The sequence below is a fragment of the Brassica oleracea genome, chromosome C6 (assembly GCF_000695525.1).
Source record: "Brassica oleracea var. oleracea cultivar TO1000 chromosome C6, BOL, whole genome shotgun sequence".
NCBI classification, from domain to species: Eukaryota; Viridiplantae; Streptophyta; class Magnoliopsida; order Brassicales; family Brassicaceae; genus Brassica; species Brassica oleracea.
Window position 1 is genome coordinate 36682506 of NC_027753.1, and position 19550 is coordinate 36702055.

Sequence of the window (19550 nt, forward strand, 5' to 3'; positions counted from 1 at the left end):
ATTTGAATATGTTTATGTCCGCACAGGGTGCGGGCCGGCCACCTAGTACTAATTGAACCAAAAACTCAATTTTGGACTATAAAATTATATTATTTTATAGAGATTTTTAGTGTATATTAATTAATAGAGTATTAATTTAAAGAGGTTATATTGTACTTAGCCATGTTCAAACATAGTTATACAGCAAAAACTCTATAAATTAATAATATTGGGACTATAGTATTTTATTGATTTATAGAGTTATTAATTTACAAAATTTTATTTTTGTTAGATTTTACCGTATGCACATTTAGGAAATTGACTCTTCTATTATTTTATTATATTATTTGGGATATATGAAATATGTTTCATAAAATTTAAATGTTATTTTAGATATAATTGTACTAAATGTTATCAAAAATATATTAAAGTGTTAGAGACATAGATGAATTTTATTGTGAATATAAAATAAACAATACATTTTATTTATTTATATAAACTATGTATATATATAAATTATTAATTTATCTTATTATTTTATCGATTTGAGTCATATTTTGAATTGACCCAACTCGGAACCGAAGAACATTATTAATTTACCGTGTTTATTAGTTTATCGAGTATTAATTTATAGAGCTTGTATTGTATATGTGTTGTAGTTTTTGAAGGTGGTAACAAAAAAAGAATTATATTGAAGTTCTAGAACGAGAAATTGGAGAAATTGATTTGGTGATGATTAAAACTCTTCTACTCATATGATTTTTATTCATATATACAATGTCACACAACTACAAATTCGCCCAGCACAAAAGGTATACCAAAGAACCAACCACATGACACTTTTATACACACGTCTCACGCAGCATCTAACAGCTTATGGCGCGGACCGTAGGTACAAAGGAAGCCATTTGGTTGGGTCAGGATCTGAGCTCCAGACAGAGAAGGCGCTCGTACATCTCATCCACTGGTTCGTTAAACTCGGGAAGTGTCGGTCTATTACATCCTTTAAAGTCTCTGTTGTATTAACCCATTGCAACCCTTCTTTAGTATACGTCTTCTCATTAAAATCCGTCGTAAAAAAACGATCTGCCTCCAACCTCCTAATTATCATTTACCAAAAGCGAAGTGAGTCTAGTTACTTGTTATGCACGAAAATTTTGATAAAAGTAGTACTATAATTCTAAAAACCTGGAGGCTACGAGTAGGAAGATGAAGAAAGCTGTTTCACTAATGGCGAATCCTTTGATCTTCTTCTCTGCATGCAAGCCCACGTTTAAGTCAAGCTTTTCTATATCGTCTCCGTACACTTCCCTTAAAGCCTCGATAGCTTCTTTGTCATCTGTCAGATCCTCCCATTTGCTTATCGGACTCATCAGCAGATTCTTTCTGAACTCGTTGTATCGAGGAACTCCTCTCTCTCGATCTCTATAAACTGAGGAAAAAATAAATCAATCGGTCAGAGAAGGAGAAGAAGAAGTTAGAATTTGGTTTAACTTACTCTCCAAGGCAGCCATATCTATTAGGTCAGGTCTATCTTCTCCATCGATGTCTTGAGCAACAAGGCTCCTCATCCAATTAGGGTAATTCCACAATGTCAATGCACCACAAGATTGGTGTCCCATTGAAACTAGTAACTGCTCAAACCCGATTTTCGAACCCTTTTTCCCGCCTTCTTTCCCGATCAGTTCAGTCATCAGTACCCTGTTGAAAACATTCTTTCTAGGTTAACAAAATGTCAAAAACTGCACTTGGACCTGACCTAAACAGTGTATCAAAACATTCTATGTGTGATTGTGTCTTACTCTCGTTCTATTTTAGGGTTTGCTTTGTCTACTTTCTCAGGACTCATATCTCGGAGGATAAGTGTGTCTGGTAGAAGACAATGCATCCTATAGACACTAACGAACTCTTCGGTCAGAGAATAAGGAACTCCATGATCTTTTGGTTTCTTCAAACCAACTAATCCGCTAAGTATTGGACCAAACCTTGCACCAATCGTGTCCTTCACTTTCTTCCCTAAGAATCCATACCAATTGATCCTCATTCCAGCAGTAAGTGTGTCTGTCTTCAAGAGTTCTATTGTCCAATCGATTGTGTGAACCTTAGCGATAACCGCTGATGTCACTAATCTCGCAGTCCGGTAGAGTTTCTCATCATCAAAATCTGGATACCGTTCCTGAAAAGAGAGAGTTGAAACTTAGTGTGATTCTGTATAAAGAGTGGTTCCTCGCGGCACAAGAAGATAAAACCTAACTTACTTTGAGCATTTCACAGACAGAGTTGTGTTCTTTGACAAAGAGGGCTTGCAGCAGAGAGAAACCTGACCAGCTGTTTCTTATGTCACCGGAGATCGGAACACCCCTTTCATCTCGCTCTAATAAACCATCCCCGGAGATTCTTAGCTTCCCGTCCTTGAAAACTCTTACTCTTCTCATTCCAGCCTCATCATTTCCATATATTACACTCCCGTCCCTATTTCCAAAAGTTTTTCGTATAATTGAACTCATTTAAACAACAATTAAGCACGGATTTGAAAGCAAATACGTACCACCATGGGGTTCTAGTGTTGACAGAACCAGATTTGTGATGATCACCAGATAGTTCTTTCTTGGTTCTGAAGAACTTAAATGACTTCAACGGACATCCACTTGCTACTTCTTCTGGAGCCTTAAGCTCAATCTAATTGAGGTTTTCAAATGGTAATTAATATATTTAATTTAAGTTTTAGGAAAAAAAAACTAAAGTTGAGGGGGAGGGGGAGAAAAGTAATGTTGAATAATCAAGGGATTAGGTTCAAGAGAATAAAAAACCTGGTGGGTGTCTTCTAAATGATCAACCCAATCATGGATCATGAACTGAATCCACGAACAAGCTATCACGTTGAATTGGTCCCCGTTGTCTATAAATCTTTTTCTAGCTAGCAACTTTGTAGCCACCACACTTGGATGTGGATCCAAAATCTGTAATAGTCAACCATCATAAATTACATAAAACAAATTAGTAATGATTAACAAAAAATAATGTAATAATTCATTAAAAAAAAACAAGAAGAAATAGTTTCGTATATGAATTGCTAATCATGCAGAAAAAAAACACTTTCGTAACAAACAAAAACTTTATCCCATAAAAAGATACATAAAGTTAAAGCAAAGAAGATCATAAATCATGACTCCAACCACTAGTGAGTAGAGATAATAAAGTGAAATGCCTCACAAAGTTTGGTTCTACTGTTTCATTTAGCTATTATCCATTCGATCGACATGTATATTTACAATCTGATCAAAACAAAACTACAAATACTCAACTACTGTTTCATTGCATGTTATGCAAATGTAATTGTAAATATAAATGAGGAGAAAAAAACTTACGCCATACTGAGAAGTACATGGAGGCATATTCCGGCCAATAAAGGTGCCTTGGCTACCGACAGAGTCATCGGAGGGATGGTTACACTTGCCATCAGCCGTGCGATAAGAGAATTCATCGGTGTCATAACGCTGACCGTTGGTTCCACCAACATGTATCAGATTGTAACGTTGGTGTAGATGTCTTCGTATCCCCAAGTAAGCCACTCCCAGTAACACTGGAAACCTGTGCCATAATCCTAGCTTGTCCACTAAGTCCACAATCTATATATATAATTAAAAGAACATCAAATTAATTATACAAATATAAATATTGATTTAATAGTTTTCCTAGAAGATGAAAATGATTGCTCTTGTAACTAGACAGAGAGATCGATGTACTTACATAGAACAAAAAGGAATCAAGGTAAGACATCTTGGAAACAATATGCTGAAGCTCAGGATGAAGAAACCAGGAAGAAGATGGATAGAAACCCATTTTCTGTTTTTTTTTGGCCTTTCAAAATATTTTTATGTTTGTTTTTATGCTTTAGATAATAGTCACACAATTGTAATGCTTGGTATTCACACGATTGCTCACAATGTATTTATATAGACCCACACGCATATTCACATTTACATATATGTATATATGTAAATTGACGAGTTTTTATATTGTTTTTTTTTTCGTTAAAGATTTTTTGATAATTTTCATTTTATTAAATAAGTCAAACGACTTGTCGTCGAGCATTGTCTTGACTAGGGAATGAATGTTAAATATCAGAATAATTTATACAAAAGCAGAATAGTATCTACAAATAAATGATTTATGCTAATATAACAGTGTAAAATCATGATCAATTATTGATATGCATTCCCTATTTGATCAACCTTTCGTATCTTTCATTATTAGAATGGTTTCTACATATAGAAAAAGAGAATATTACTTGCTAATAAGTTAGGAATAAATTATTCATATCGGTTATAGGCTTATAGCACAGTGTGGCCATGGTCATGTCAATTCATGCATGCATTATTGTTTAACCACAAAAATACATGGATTTGTATATTTCATTCTTTGTCTAACCGTCCTTATTTGGCATTACTATAATTGTTGTGCAAAAAGCGAATAGGATCAATAATTTAATTCGCACTGATATCAATAGTGTTGTGGCATATATTCATAGCCAGTTCATACACTATTGATACTAGATATCATCCGGCCATGGGATTTTAAAGATTTTGAGAGAATTAATTTATATAAAAGTTCTAAATATTGATTTGAAATATAGTTTTCCATATAAGATTTGATATGCATTTTTTTTTCTTACCACAACAGCATTGATGTACTTATAAGGAATTTGATATATATATTAACTAAATTTATGAAAATGTAATTTGAAAAAACACGTATGTATATATTATATATATGTACATTTACTATGTTGAACAATGCAATTAAAATTTTAATGTTTTCTCATTTTTTCAATAGCTAATATCAAGTTTCAGTATCTGTATTATAATTAACCTTTCTATCACTTATGTAAAGCTCTCCTAGTTTGACTTATCTTCTAAATCTCATATATATATATATATATATTTAAATGTGTTTCTAAGTAGATAAATACTGTAAATACTAAGATTAGGCAATAGTTAAGTATTAGTCTACTGTATGCATACTGTAAAAAGCATATTAAAACATTCATTTTTTTAACAACATTCATAGTAGAAAAGATCGACGATAAAATCAAAGTTTTGGATATCAACTGTTTTTTTTCTTCTCGTTTTCTTAATTTATTGAAAAAAATGTTTGCATTGCAGTGTTTCTCAAAATTCGAGAAATGAATTTAAGTCGGTCGCGTAACCACCACCTGTGTCATTAATAAATACTCGAATTTTTAGTCACACGTACCATTTTACTATAAAACATTTGTTTGGTTTATTACAGACGAAAACAAGGTGTTATTTAACATTTTACCCAAAAAAAAAAAAAAAAAAGGTGTTATCTGATTTTATTTTCTTTAGTATTAGTTCAATCCTTACAAATATCTTAAACTTTAGGGATAACAAAGCCCAACTTCTAAATAAATGGAAAAGACTCTCTCAGCTCTGTTCTCTCGTTCATATCTGACACAGAGGAGAGAGAAAGCTATGGGTTTGGTTCGCCGGATTTTCTCCGGTAAAGTTGTTTCCCGGTCATCGGGCTCTGTCTCTGGGAAGAAGAAGCTTCTCCAGTTCTTCTTCGCCGGCTTTTGTTTTTCCGAGAGATGGTTGTTTTTTCGCTTTCTCCAGCCTATTCCGATTATGTCCAATCAAGACCTTCTGTACTTCTTTGGCTCAATTGACTCTTGAATCTCGCAGTTGTGATTCGATTGATGTTGATTTGATACCCTTGGTCCCAAGTGGTGAAGGAGGATATGTTGGATGCGGTTCTTCGATTAGCGGTGGTTTCGATGGTTCTATAGGAGATCTCGAGTTAGTCTCGATGTAGTTCTCCGTTGAAGAGTCCAGGCGAAACAGATGGGTGAGATGGTCTCAGTTTCCGGCGTGCTCCGTCGAAACTATAGGTGGTTTCGTCTTCGCCGGCGATGTTTTCTCGGTGCCGGTCGCGGTGGTGTGACCAGGTGACGCGTGTTCTCGAAAGGGGTGGGTTTCAACACGTGGGCTTCCAAACGCGTTTTCTGGACGCGTGGAGGGTTTGGCGCCGTTTCGTTAACGGGTTGGGCTTCGCCCATTGTTTTTCCTTTTTTAGGTTGACCCTTTTCGTTTGGGCTTTTGTTTTGTTGTTGGGTCCCGTTTGGGCTTAGTCCCTTAATAAATTACTAGATGGAAAAAAAAAAAAAAAACTTTAGGGATCAGATGAATCCTGGTTTTGAAATTTCTACTCTGATATTGAAACCTAGATATTTTTGTAGATGGGTTTCCCAATTACAGAAGTTTTTGTTGTTGTGTTGATGTTTACCATTTTAAAATAAATTATTATGCATTTGATATGTACTATTCCTTCCGTTTCATATTAAGTGTTATTTATATAAATTTTTTTGTTAGTGTCGTTTTCGATTTTCAATGTAAAATTTATTAATTTTATTTAATCATTTTCTATTGGCTAAAATATAGTTAGGTATATAGGTAATTGTGTTTTTATATAGAAAATACGTAAAATTAATTGTTTCTTTAATGGAGTATAAGTTTGATTTCCATTTTTTCCACATCTATTTTCCTGCTGAAAATATACATTTATGATGTGTATCTGAATCAGTGGTACTGAACGAAATAAAAGCGTAACATACTACAATGATCCAAATAAGTGACAACTACTTGTTGACAAAAAAAAAGTGACAACTACTTGCTACCACGTGGTTCTTCGAGCCATCTAGGTCGAGAAGCTTGCCACGTATGAATATGGGTAAAGCACCGTCCAATCTTTTTTTTTTTTCCATCTAATAGTTTTTATTAAAAGACAATGCCCAATAAGACAGTCCACTTATATTACCAAAAAAACCCGAACACAAAAGAATAAAAACTAAATGGGTTTTAAGCCCAACCCACGACACCGATCGCAGCTAAACCAAACCGGTCCACCAATCGCCACGCGTCCAGCAAAGAGTATGGACGCTCACATGTCACCCGATCAAAATGATCCAAACACCAAGACATCACCGAAGAAGATGAAACAACCACAAGTTTCGCCGGAACAAACCGGAGTCTAAGACCTCCTCACCCATCTTTCCGCTTGGACTATTTCCAATGGAGAGTGTCATCGAAACTATCCCGAGATCTCATCCAGAGCCACCGGAAACCAGCACCCGATCTACGAAGTCACCATAGATTAAAACGCCTGCAATCAATCCTCCATCGCCGACATACCAACATCCAGCACAATTTCAGATCGAGAGGCCGAATAACGATTGAGACACAGATTCATAGATCGACAAAGAACAAAACCCAAGACCAAAGCCGGCGATAGCGATGCTGAGTAAGCCACCGCCTCCCGGAATCATAAGCCGGCGACGCAAAGCATAGAAAGCCTCCACCCCCGGAGTCATAAGCCAGCGACGACAGAACTATATTAGCCTCCATCTCCCGGATCCAAAGAATCGATCACATAAACACCAAAAAAGGGGAGAAACACAAATGAGCATTCTCCCACCCAAAAGATATCAAAACATGAAGAGGGAAAGAAAGAAAGAAACCGGACCGACAGTGGCTATGGGAGCCAATTCCGCCGGCCGGAAACACTGTACACGGTAGAGAAGTTCTAGAGAGAGGGTAGAGTTCCTAAAGCACCGTCCAATCTATAAGAGCTTTTTCAGCAATTAACCATCGACCAACCTCTTTCAAAGTTATGCAAATAGATACAAGGAATAAAAATTTAAAGCAACAACAAATTTGAAATGTTATCGAACCTTCCAAAACAGTTTACTTCGAGGGGTTGGAAATTTAGCTATATGTACTTTTTTTGTTAAAACACAATTCGTCGAGCTTTTATTTTTACTATCAATTACGAAACAAAAGAAAGATATCGAACGCTAGCGGAGAAGTGATTATTTAGTGGTTACCGGTTAGTATCTTATTCGTAAAACATATGTAGTTATTTCATTTGTGATTTGCCAAAAATCGGGATTTGAGATGCAAGTAGACTATGTTTTTTGGTGTTATAGAAAATGGTTTTGTCCATGTATGATATATGGATACTTAAATGCCACTATAACACTTGATTAAGCCAGCACTTGATTCTTGATACCAAGTTGAAATGATATCAAGACACGACGACAAGTGTACTGATGTGTGATAGTGGTGTGTCGTTTCTCGTAAGGGTTGACTTAGAGGAGGAGTAAATGGAGTGAGAAAGAACGGGTTCATGAACTAATAAATGCGTAGATAAGCACTAAATAACGATTTGACAGTTATCCGTTTTGCGATTGAATCTTTGGGTTATATAATTCATCCGTATCCGTTCAAAATAATACATGTTTTACCCTTTTCACATAAATTAATAAAACATATTAAATTTCAATACTAAATACATATTTTTTTAATTATTTATTTCCTATAATTTTAAATCAGTAAAAATTCAAAAAATATAATTAATTTTCTTGAAATTTACAATTAATCATTATTAGTTGACAAAAAATGTATTGGAAATTGAAAAAAATGTATCATTTTGAAACAAAAGTTTTTTTTATAATATTTTTATTAGGGGTGGGCATCGGGTACCCGTTCGGTTCGGATCGGATATTTCGGATTTTCGGATATTTCAGTATAAAGATATAGAACCCGTTCAGGTATTTCTGTACTTCGGATCGGGTTCAGGTATTTTTACTTCGGGTTCGGTTATTTCAGATCGGGTTCGGATATTTAAATTTTGAAAAAAAAATTAAAATTTTTCATTTCTCAAATTTCTTATATTTAAAAATATAAATTTCACTTAACTATTTTTTTTTATTTTTAATAGATTGAATGGTTAATAGATTTGGACATAACATTTTGAAACTAAAAAAACATTAATTTGGTTATTGTTTTTAAATTTTGGAAGTAACTTTTTGTTAATTCTTGAAATAAAAATTTTGACATGCATTTTAAGTGAGTAGCAAATCATTTTCTCCGTAATTCTATGTATATCATATGAATTTAAACTATGTGTAGTATTAATATAAATATTTTATATAAAATGAAAGATCTAAACTAGAAATATATAGTTAATTATACATATGTTTGGTTATCTTCGGATATCAATTCGAGTTTGGATATTATCCTTTCGGGTTCGGATATCCAATCTCTCCTAATTCAATATCCGTTCAGATATTTTGCTACTTCGGTTCGGATTTCGGTTCGGATTTTTCGGATCGAGTTCGGGTGCGGTTTCGGATATCGAGTAAAATGTCCACCTCTAATTTTTCTTTTTGAAACGGAGAGAGTATAAAAGAAGTAGCTTTGATATAAATATATATGCTACTCCGAATATTTGGCTGCTTTCAATTTTAAATACGTGGTTAAATCTAAATACTGAATATTTTCTAATTCTAGGACTTTGTCTGTTTAGCACCGCAATCAGACTTTGTAGATGATCGTGATATGACACCAGCACTAACTACTTTTCATAAAGGTTTTGAACGGTAACTTCACTTTTCTTTTTCAGTAAATTAGCTACTTAACAAGTTAACAAATACGTTGACGATGAGTAATTTTCACCCCATAGATGATAGATCCTTGGTGATAACTGATAAGTAAGGTATGCGGGAAAAGGAAAAGGTATGCCCAGGCCCCAAAACAAGGATTAATTAACTTAACTTTCAGAAAAAAATATTAGAAACATCATATAATGATTCTCTTGGAAGAGTCGTTTTCACTAATGCAAGGGCATGTACCATTATGATCTTTGAAGGAGACTAAAAAGTTCTTAACAATATCGTTAACGTAATCAACAAATAACTTTAGTGTTCACAGTTAGATTCGATTGATTAAGATTGGAAAAGCAGACACATTAATAGTGGGCCTTTATGTGGGCCTTTCGAACGGGTATTTAAACTTGCGTCAATGGATATTTCGGTATATTAGGATCATATCTCGAAAGAAACCATACCTTGCAACATCAAAACTTACCTTATAAAACCTTGAAAAATAAGATATACAAGAGAAAATAACTTTGTTTTGAACAACAACACGAGAAAATAACAAATTACTTAAATCACCAGTATACTATCTCTTTAACAACGTATATAATCCGTTTATTATTACTTTTTAGTATGAATGTATGATAAAACTTGCAATTTTCAAATTTCAGTATTCACTATTTTGTTGTCATCAACTATACTACTACAGATTTAGCTTTTTGTTGGTTCTCAAAATCTTGGAATTTATGTGCATTTTACATTTTATGTTTGAAGTATATTCATTCGAGTCTAAGATTTTCGGTATGGCTAAAGCTTTTAGAAGATCCATGGTATATTAATCAATACGGGAATGTTCGCGCGTAATATTGTTTTATTATTGCTAAGAGCATGATTTTTTGGATAATGTAATTTTGTCGTTGTTTTTATTTGTTAAGAGTATTACTTGGTATTTTTAGTGTGTTTTGTAGTAGTAGGTGATATATTAATATATTTTATGTTTGTTTTTTGAATAATTTGTTTTTGTTTGTATAGTACTTGTTAGTAGTGAAGTGAGCCTCTAACGTAAAAGAATATTGAATTTCAATAACTTTGTATCTACGCATTTGTTGATTATAAGATTAACGATTTCAGCGTCAAAATTGTATTTTATTTTATTTTATTTTTTTGAAAATTATAACTATGTTTTATGCCCTCTCCCCATATTTTGACCTTGAGCTGTCACGGTCTATGTATTTCGTTACCTTTCTGGTGTGCGATTGTTCTCACCATCACCGGAAAAAGATTCACCTCTTTCTCTTATTCTTCTTTGCCTTCTTCACATGTGAGATTATATGGTATTTGTTGTAGATCAGGTTTATGAGTTTTCAGTTGTTCGGTTGATTCTCACGGCATTGTAGGTTGTTCCAATCAATATTGACAGGTCCTCTTCTTCCTTAGATTTCAGCTGATGTTTGGAACTGCGTCTCTTTGGTTGGGCCAGAGTTTAGTCGTCTTTGATGTTGTATTCATCGTTGTTGGCTTACCGTCAATAGTGTCTCTGTTCGTCTTGGTTTTCAAGATCTATTTTTCGGTGTTCTGATCTATATGTTCTCTTTTATATCTCGAGGACGGCTCCATAGTTTGCTGATTTCGTTTCGTCTCTCTTTCTCTCTCTATTCTCGCATCTCTTTGCAACTTTCATTGCATCTCTGGTGGCTCTCCCTTTCACCATGTTTGCCACTTCAGGTTTGGATAATGCTTTCGTTCGTGTATGCTATGTGGGCTTGGAAGGTTATTTATGGTCTCAAGTTTAGTCTCTGATTTCTGAGTGGTTGTCTTTCATTCTCTCTCTCTCAAGTTGTTTCTTTTCTTTCTATATTTCTTTTGGTATAGGTGTGCGGAGTTAGTCTCTTGGAGCTTTGGTCACTTCTATCCAGAGCTTCGTGGTTTGCACTTGCATGGCCATCTTGTATGTTCTTGTTTAGTTTGTGAGGTGTTTCTTACCTTTTAGCTACTGGTTGTGATTTCAGTGCTTTAGTCATATATCATCCTGCTTTTTGGTGGCTTTGGCCTTTCGATTATTATTCTTTCTCTGTCCCGCTTTCTTGGTTATTTGCGTTGATGCTCTAGTTTCTTATTCTTAGTTTGATTATTTTATGATATTAATAGTGAAATAAATATATAATTTGTAAATGAAATAATAAAAATTAGTAAATAATAAAATGGTGAAAGTTTATGCTATTTTGAATTGTGAATAAATTAAATATTTAAAATATATTTATATTCTTTTATTTATTTCTTGAATTTTAGGGACCAATAAATATGAGAAAGATTAGATAGTACATAATTAGAAATTGATGGAGCAAATTGCAATAATTTAAATGAAGAATTTTAAAAAAAACCATGAAGACACATGTCAATAAACCTTCTTTTCGCATGTCATAAGAAGGGAAAAAGCCAACTTTATATATATAGATAGTTAGCCTGTCGACATATAATGTAAATTTATGTCTTCAAAAAGTAACCATTTTACATTTATACTTACAGCTAAGAATTAACTTATATTCCTCAAATTTTAATTATTAAAACTACAAGATAGTGAAATAATTTTCCTCAACAGAAATTGCTTTTCTTCTTTTCTATTTATTTAGCTTGTCAACAGTTCTTTCTCATACTAGTCTACTTGTTTTTCCAAAAGATCTTTTTGTTACATGTTGATTTATTTTACGATTCTCAAATCTTACATTGTTAATGGTTATACGAAACAATCTGAGAAATGAATATTTTGAGATAAATTAAGGAGTACTTATGATACCAGATATCTAATCAGATCATTATATTTGTTTAATACGGGAAGAGGTTTGTTCTCGCAATAGTTAGGTGCTAAGATGGATGATTTAATCATAAAGAAAGGCATTGCATTTGTTAACAAAGAACCAAATTTTTAGAAAGTTATAAGTACACATGGACGATCTTCGCACATATACATAAACCCTAGCTACTTAGGGGCAGACGTGTAATTTAAAACCACAAGACTTAAACAATCACCACAGAAAGACAATCGGAAAATTAACTAGAGGACCATCCTCTAGACGAATGCTTATGAACACAGAAAAGCCTGGAAAACAAACAATTCAATCATTCATGTAGATAATTAAATTTAAATGGAGAGAATGAAGATGTAGAGCTCCCTTCAATCCAAAGAAGAGTAAAAGCAATTAAAGGGCAAGTTAAAGCTCCTAAGATATGCAAGCCATATAACCAAATCCTTTTTCTCTCTATAAGGATTAGGGCTTATGGGATCCATAGCTTAGCAGCTTTTCTTTACCCTACTAAACTCTCGTTTGAACTTAAAGGAGCTCTACTTTCAACTTTCAATCTTCTTTTTTGTTCTCAAGAAAATTATTTTGAAGGCCAAAGATCTATCCAAATAAAGATGCTTGCAAATCAAAAATCCACCTATGTTGTGGATCTGACATGAGTAACAACCATGGAGACTAAAAAAGCACGAACTAATAAACTAGCATAAAAGTTTTCTGTCATCAGAACATAATCTATATAGTCTACGTTAGAGATAATAGAAAGAGGCATAGAAATTAAGACCACAACGTAAAGCGGAAGAGTAGAAAATTAAAGATTGACAACCTAATCAATAAAACCAACTGAATAAAATGAAACAAACTTCGGTAATAAAGAAAAAGCTTTGAAGAAGCCATCTGAAGAACCCTAGTTAACCAGATCTAGAGAGAAGGAGAGAACGAAATAAGAACCATCAAGTTTTTGGGAGAAGTGAAATGATAGAGAGTTGTAGATATAGTAGGTTTAGATATTCGTTACTGAAGGGGAAAGAATGATAATTATAGTAGTAAATAAAATGAAAATAGGAGAAAATAAACAGGTGGGTGCATCTGTAAAGGCATGGGAATGGTCTGACATTGTTTAGTGTTAGATTCCCTACGCGTCACATGCGTCCTTCTTGGCTTTTGTGTTCTCACCAAACATTATTTTGTAATACTAATTATTTTTTTCAACTACTAGCCCACTGTCCACTACATTTTAAGGTCTAACTTTGAAAATGTAGGTGGCCTACCAAATTGTTTATATTATACAAATGTATTTTCGATGTCTAGAAGAAATAATTAACCGTAATAGTGCCAAACTAAATCACGAAATAGTTTGATGTGCGGTCAGGATTAAGTTAGATGATGTGGGCACGAAAATATGGAATTTGTATTCTTTTTTCTCTTTTTTTTGTCGTCGACGATGGAATTTGTATTCTCTGAAAGATAATCTATGGTTAAATTTATTACAACTAACTTGTCGTATTTACCCCCACAACAAGTCTGGTCTCTTTCACAATTCAGACCGATGAAATAAAGTTGAATTTTTATTTGTCAACAAGTCTTTCGAATATTGATATAAAGAGAAATGATTTACAAACAAATACGTAACCTCGCATAATCCGGAATTTTTTATAATTATATGTTTTTCTGGTTCATGAGAACACTCGCATGTTTTTTTTCTTCTTTCTTTGGTAAACAAAACACTCACATGTTCAGCACATAAAAGTATGTTTTTATATAATATAACCTACTATATAAACGAATATTATTGAAATCACAGTATTCTACTAATTTATAGAGTTGTTAATTTATAAAAATAATTAGATAAAAAACTGAATTAATGATTAGCTTTAAATTAATTTATAGATTAATTTATTTGTTTAGGCTGTACTCTAGTTTATAAGAAAATAAGCATAATGATTTGATAGTGCAAACATTGTCTTATATGTATTGTCTATCATCAGCCTATTAGTAATGGGCCTAAAATAGAGTAATTTTTGGGGCTTATTGTAAGAATTGGCCCATAAATGATCAAATCTCAAATGGAAAAGTAACGGCGTCGTAGTGTCGACTCTTCCAGCGTTTTATCTCCTGAGCGTCACCTTTCCTTTTTCATATATTTTAGAATATTTTGTTCCCTCAAATGTCGATTTCCTCTCCAAATCCTCCCAACGGCTACTTTTGTTTTGTTTTTTAATATCAAGAGCCGGAGCCTCCAACATTACACACAAACCTTCACAATTTCAAGAACAACAGATTAAATATCCGATCATTGTTTTTGTAAAATATGGTGGATCAATACAGTGAGAAGGATCAGCCAAAGAAAGTTGCTGACAGGTACCTGAAGCAAGAAGTTCTTGGCCAAGGTACTTATGGAGTCGTCTTCAAAGCTACTGATACTAAGGTGACTCCTCACTCAATATTCTTTAAGCGATCCCATGAAACTAAGGTTCATATTCTCTTAAATGTTCTGAATCTTGGGTGACAAGAAACTGACTTTGTTTTTCTTGGCCCAAACTTGCAGAACGGACAAACTGTAGCGATCAAGAAGATAAGACTTGGTAAAGAGAAAGAAGGTGTGAACATAACAGCTCTAAGAGAAATCAAATTACTCAAAGAGCTTAAACATCCTCATATTATCGAGTTGGTTGATGCCTTTCCTCACAAGGAGAACTTGCACCTTGTGTTTGAGTTCATGGAGACTGACCTCGAAGCAGTCATCCGAGATCCTAATCTCTTTCTCTCCCCTGCTGACGTCAAATCGTACCTCCAAATGACATTGAAAGGTCTTGAGTATTGCCATGACAAATGTGTTTTGCACAGGTACTACCAACTACTTCCGCCGATTCTGAGATTTTTGAGGTTGTAAACGATTTAGTAAAGATTTTAATAATTTTTTTAAACAAATCTAGAGGTAATATATCTATGTATTTTTTTTCAAAAGTTTTGGGAACCGTAGACCAATGTTATGCTCATAATCGGTCCTCCTACAAAAGTTTTATGCTTGTTTTTACACTGATTGGATTATCTTCTGCGTGTGTGTTTCAGAGATATGAAGCCGAACAACTTGTTGATAGGACCCAGTGGACAACTAAAACTCGCAGACTTTGGGTTAGCACGTATATTTGGTAGTCCAGGTCGTAAGTTTACTCACCAGGTCTTTACTAGATGGTATAGAGCACCTGAGCTTCTGTTTGGTTCCAAACACTATGGTTCTGCTGTTGATGTTTGGGCTGTTGGCTGTATATTCGCCGAGCTTCTGTTACGCAGACCTTTTCTTCAGGTGAGTTTGTGTTCATAAACCAGTTTGTATGTTTAGTCTTTTTTTCGTGTAGCTTACTTATACCATTGCAGGGGAAAAGTGATATTGATCAGTTAAGTAAAATCTTTGCTGCCTTTGGGACTCCTAAAGAAGATCAGTGGCCAGATATGTTGTCTCTTCCTGATTATGTAGAGTATCAGTATGTCCCTGGGGCGTCTCTACGTTCTTTATTCCCAATGGTTAGTGAGGATGGTCTTGATTTGTTGTCAAAGATGTTCACCTATGACCCCAAATCTAGAATAACGATTCAGCAAGCTTTACAACACAGGTGCGTAACGCTTTTTCTATGGAGAATGTATTAGAAACTGGTTATTCTGACATTTGTTTCTTTATAGGTACTTCACATCTGCACCTTCTCCTACCGACCCATTAAAGCTACCAAGAGCGGTTCACAAGAAGGAAGTTAAATCATCTGAGAGTAAACTCAAAACTATTACGGTGTTGTCACCAGCACATAAGCTTAGAAGAGTGATGCCTGACCGAGGAAAGAGTACGGATGTCATGAAACAAGCTAGCCATGATGGACAAGCACCTATGTCTTTAGATTTCACCATACTAGCTGAGCGGCCACCAAACCGACTAACCATCACCAGGTAATTACAAAAGAAATAGGTTTAATCTTTTTGCAGTTGGTTTTAAGGATCAAGGTTTCTGATGAGTTCTTGATTTTTTTTGGTTTTGCAGTGCGGATAGATCTAATCTGAAGAGGAAACTCGATCTTGAGTTCATGTAGGATATAACGGAACAGGCGGCTTTCTTCATGTCATATTACTACTAGTGATGATGAACATGGCGAATCATTCTTTTGGTTTACTATAAACACACAAAGCAGAGAAACATTAATTGACAGATGATGATGATTAACTAATCATCATGTACACCCATCATTAATAATAAACTATATGCTTTTAGCCTCCGTTTAGATGTGACTTAAAAAGAGAGTTCCCACACTTCATTTAGTACGGAGCTCTTAGCGGAATATAAGAACCCGACTCTTAATTTTTAACTGAAAATGCTAAGAGTCGGCTCTTAAATAAGAGATTTAAGATCCGATTCTTAACTTTTTCAGTTAAAAGTTAAGAATCGGGTTCTTATATTCTGCTAAGAACCATGTACTAAGAACCAGTTGCTCATAATATATATATATATTTTTTTTTTGTGACCGCTCATAATATAATTGAACCTGCAAATATACAAAGATAAATGATCTACTCGATGCATGAATTTTACAAAAAAAAAAAAAACAACTAACAAAAAAGCATTACAAATGTTGTTGAATTCGTCTAAAAGGATTGAAATGAAAACCCAAAAGCTCACAAAAAAAGATAAACAAAAGCATAAAAAATGACAAGAGATCATGATAAGCCATAACTTTTTGGAGAGAAAAATCTTGTGCTTATTGCCTTTTGTAGACTCTTGTGAGTATAGGGATTCTTGTTCTTTACACGCTGTAGTTTACCGAGAGCCAGGCCCTCATTCACAACTACCCATATTCCAATTTTTTTCTAACTGACGCCAAAAGGACGCCGCTAGCACAAGCAACGACGCGAGTGGCATACCACAAGGCACAAGTTCACAAATCACAAGTGAAAGATAATAGCATATATGGACTAATGTCTCAGAATGAATTCTAAGAAGAATCAACATACTCATTATTCCTTAACGTTTGCAAATCCAATGCTTTTCCTCATCTTGGAATTGTATCATCTTTGTCTCCAACTCTGTTTGTAGCTTTCTTTGCCTATTCGTATCAAAAGAAGAAACATGCAGAATCTCATCAGCTTATATACATAAACTTGGACTGCTCAGTTGATAGGTAAAAACAAAAGTTACCTCTTTATCCCAGTTTGTGAATATAGTGACCAAGGAAAGACCCAACACTTGAACAGCTAGTGCCGTTACAATTCCAAGCCAAAGCCCCTATACAAAAAAATGACATAGCAACACAACTTTAATAGTTGCTATAAACAAGTATTGGCTAATATTCCAGAAGTGGTGTTTTCTTGGTAATTACCCGACCACCGATGTGGAAATGGAAACCAAGCACTAAACCTAACGGAACTCCAACAAGATAATACGATCCAAGATTTATGCACGCTCCAATTTTCTGCCATCCACATCCTCTGGCAACCCCTGCATTAAACCGGGATTAACCGGAAAAATAAATATAAGCCAAACAAAGCCAGGAAACAAAACCAATCTTTTGTTATATTACAAAAACATGATTGTGTTGAGAGAGTGTGCAAGAACCTGAGAGAACGCATTGGAGACCATCTAGGAAGTTTCCACAGGCCACAATGGGTATCATGGATGCGGCATATGCAATGATTTTCGGGTCACTGCTAAAAGCTCGACCTAGAACCTTCCGAACCGACAGCAAAACAGTCACGACCACTATACCCTCGGCGACTGCTATACCTACAATGACGTATACAGCCAGCTTTGCCACTTGTGGGTTCCCTGCTCCTAACTCGTTCGAGACTCTTATACTGCAAGTCAAAGAACAAGAACCAAAGTTTGGTATAACAATACTCTTTAAATGTTTTCTTATATTTATTGTTACCGATGTACTTACCTTGCAGCACCGCCAAGACCAACTGAGACTTGCCAAATTGTTAGTGAAGTGTTTAAACTGAAAAATTAAAAGAACTTGTGTTAATCAATCTATAACAAAGAAGTAGGAACCATGAGAAACAAACAAGAAAATAACCGAAACTTTTTTTTTTGGATACCCCTGGGGTGTCCGGCTGGCCGAGACCCAACCGACTAATCCCCTGGGGTCTGACCAGTTAACCGAAACTTACCAGATTGAAAGAACAGAAGTTTCTAAAACCGGGTTAGGAAGAAGCCCTGAAGCTAGAACCAAAAGCTCAAAGGACCATAGCTCCAAACTGTTACAAAGACAGAACAGGTTAACTCCAGGCCAGATACACTAGACATGAACTTATGTTTCAACAGCTTACCAGACCATAACTGCTGAAGGAAAAGCAATCTTAGAAAAGTCATAAATCTCATGAAAAGCCTCTTTTGAAAACCCTGTCCAGCTATGCGAGCAAGAAGCCGAGAACTTGACGTAGCAAGATAAGAGAATGACATTAAACCAGTAAGAGATGGAAATCGCGAGAGCAGCTCCTCTGTATCCCAAACTCGTCTTCAAGACAAACAACCAACAAAGCAGCAAGTGAAGACCAGTGGTGATCCCAGAGCAGACAAACACAGGGAACACGTTGTTCTGCGCTTGCAAGAACCTGTTGATACACTGAAGAAGTCCGTACGCAAAGAGACTCGGGATCATGTACCTCGCGTACGAGCCAGCAACACTTGAAATGTCTTTGTTTTGGTGAACAAGCACGAGTATACGTTCCGTGTTAAACCAAATGACCGAGAGAGGAATAGAGAGTAGTAGAAGAACAAACATTGCTCTTTGCATCTGAATGCCTAGCTTCCCGTACAGTTTTGCTCCGTACGCTTGGCCACATAGTGTCTCCAAAGCACTAGCTGTTCCCAACTGTTCAGACACAACAGAGGAACATGACAATGAAGAAGCATGTACATTTGTAATAATCATGAGGGCTTTTTACCGAAATTAACCCACAACTTGATTTTAACCTCAAACCTATACCCAAACTTGAATCAAATGCAAAACTAACCTAAAAGTCTAGTGAAATTACAGCTCAGCCCCTTGTGACCAAACAAAAAAACAGAAGCCATTTTTACGAATATAGCCCTAGTAAATCGTCTGAGATGTTGGAAGTCGTCTAGACGACTGAAGTGTAAGTCGTCTGGTACCGGTTTATTTTAAAAATAATTTATAAATCTTGTAAAAAAATATTTTGATGCGTGAAAAATAAAAATCAAGTAATTATAAACAGTTTTAAGTGATATAAATTAAGATATGATAAAATTGATTTGTTTTGAAGATAGATGAGTGGAAGTAGTGAATCATGAAATACTTTGGTTTAGGAGTTTG

At 34.8% G+C, this 19550-nt stretch overlaps 3 protein-coding genes across 3 annotated transcripts in view; 1 reads left to right on the plus strand and 2 right to left on the minus strand.

Moving 5' to 3' along the window:
• Positions 1 to 709: 709 nt before the first annotated feature.
• Positions 710 to 3913, minus strand: LOC106296274 (alpha-dioxygenase 2-like). Its single transcript, XM_013732373.1, has 9 exons — positions 3730 to 3913; positions 3348 to 3608; positions 2790 to 2939; positions 2528 to 2658; positions 2238 to 2451; positions 1782 to 2155; positions 1478 to 1680; positions 1168 to 1411; positions 710 to 1079 (listed from the first exon to the last, which is right to left on the minus strand). The coding sequence occupies exons 1-9, from the start codon at positions 3820 to 3822 to the stop codon at positions 854 to 856; spliced, it is 1896 nt and encodes a 631-aa protein (XP_013587827.1). The 5' UTR covers positions 3823 to 3913; the 3' UTR covers positions 710 to 853.
• A 10600-nt stretch (positions 3914 to 14513) lies between these two features.
• LOC106299323 (cyclin-dependent kinase D-1) lies at positions 14514 to 16409 on the plus strand. Its single transcript, XM_013735431.1, has 6 exons — positions 14514 to 14662; positions 14783 to 15081; positions 15307 to 15541; positions 15613 to 15848; positions 15916 to 16173; positions 16265 to 16409. The coding sequence occupies exons 1-6, from the start codon at positions 14546 to 14548 to the stop codon at positions 16311 to 16313; spliced, it is 1194 nt and encodes a 397-aa protein (XP_013590885.1). The 5' UTR covers positions 14514 to 14545; the 3' UTR covers positions 16314 to 16409.
• A 625-nt stretch (positions 16410 to 17034) lies between these two features.
• LOC106300700 (MATE efflux family protein 5) overlaps positions 17035 to 19550 on the minus strand; it is a 7846-nt gene continuing 5330 nt past the window's right edge. Inside the window, exons 3-9 of the mRNA XM_013736905.1 lie at positions 18544 to 19088; positions 18385 to 18471; positions 18156 to 18212; positions 17831 to 18069; positions 17595 to 17713; positions 17414 to 17500; positions 17035 to 17321 (exon numbers count right to left, since the gene is read on the minus strand). Of these exons, the coding sequence (XP_013592359.1) occupies positions 17268 to 17321; positions 17414 to 17500; positions 17595 to 17713; positions 17831 to 18069; positions 18156 to 18212; positions 18385 to 18471; positions 18544 to 19088 (1188 nt within the window). The 3' untranslated portion in view covers positions 17035 to 17267. The remainder of the gene's footprint in view (positions 17322 to 17413; positions 17501 to 17594; positions 17714 to 17830; positions 18070 to 18155; positions 18213 to 18384; positions 18472 to 18543; positions 19089 to 19550) is intronic.

What these genes read in the sequence shown, in the direction of transcription:
- LOC106296274 (XM_013732373.1), bottom strand. Translation starts at nt 3,822, where the DNA reads ATGGGTTTCTATCCATCTTCTTCCTGGTTTCTTCATCCTGAGCTTCAG. An exon ending in ATTTAGAAGACACCCACCAG is followed by an intron (nt 2,659 to 2,789) that starts GTTTTTTATTCT and finishes AACCTCAATTAG; the next exon opens with ATTGAGCTTAAGGCTCCAGA. An exon ending in AGATATGGCTGCCTTGGAGA is followed by an intron (nt 1,412 to 1,477) that starts GTAAGTTAAACC and finishes TTTTTTCCTCAG; the next exon opens with TTTATAGAGATCGAGAGAGA.
- LOC106299323 (XM_013735431.1), top strand. Translation starts at nt 14,546, where the DNA reads ATGGTGGATCAATACAGTGAGAAGGATCAGCCAAAGAAAGTTGCTGAC. An exon ending in TCAAAGCTACTGATACTAAG is followed by an intron (nt 14,663 to 14,782) that starts GTGACTCCTCAC and finishes CCAAACTTGCAG; the next exon opens with AACGGACAAACTGTAGCGAT. An exon ending in AACCGACTAACCATCACCAG is followed by an intron (nt 16,174 to 16,264) that starts GTAATTACAAAA and finishes TTGGTTTTGCAG; the next exon opens with TGCGGATAGATCTAATCTGA.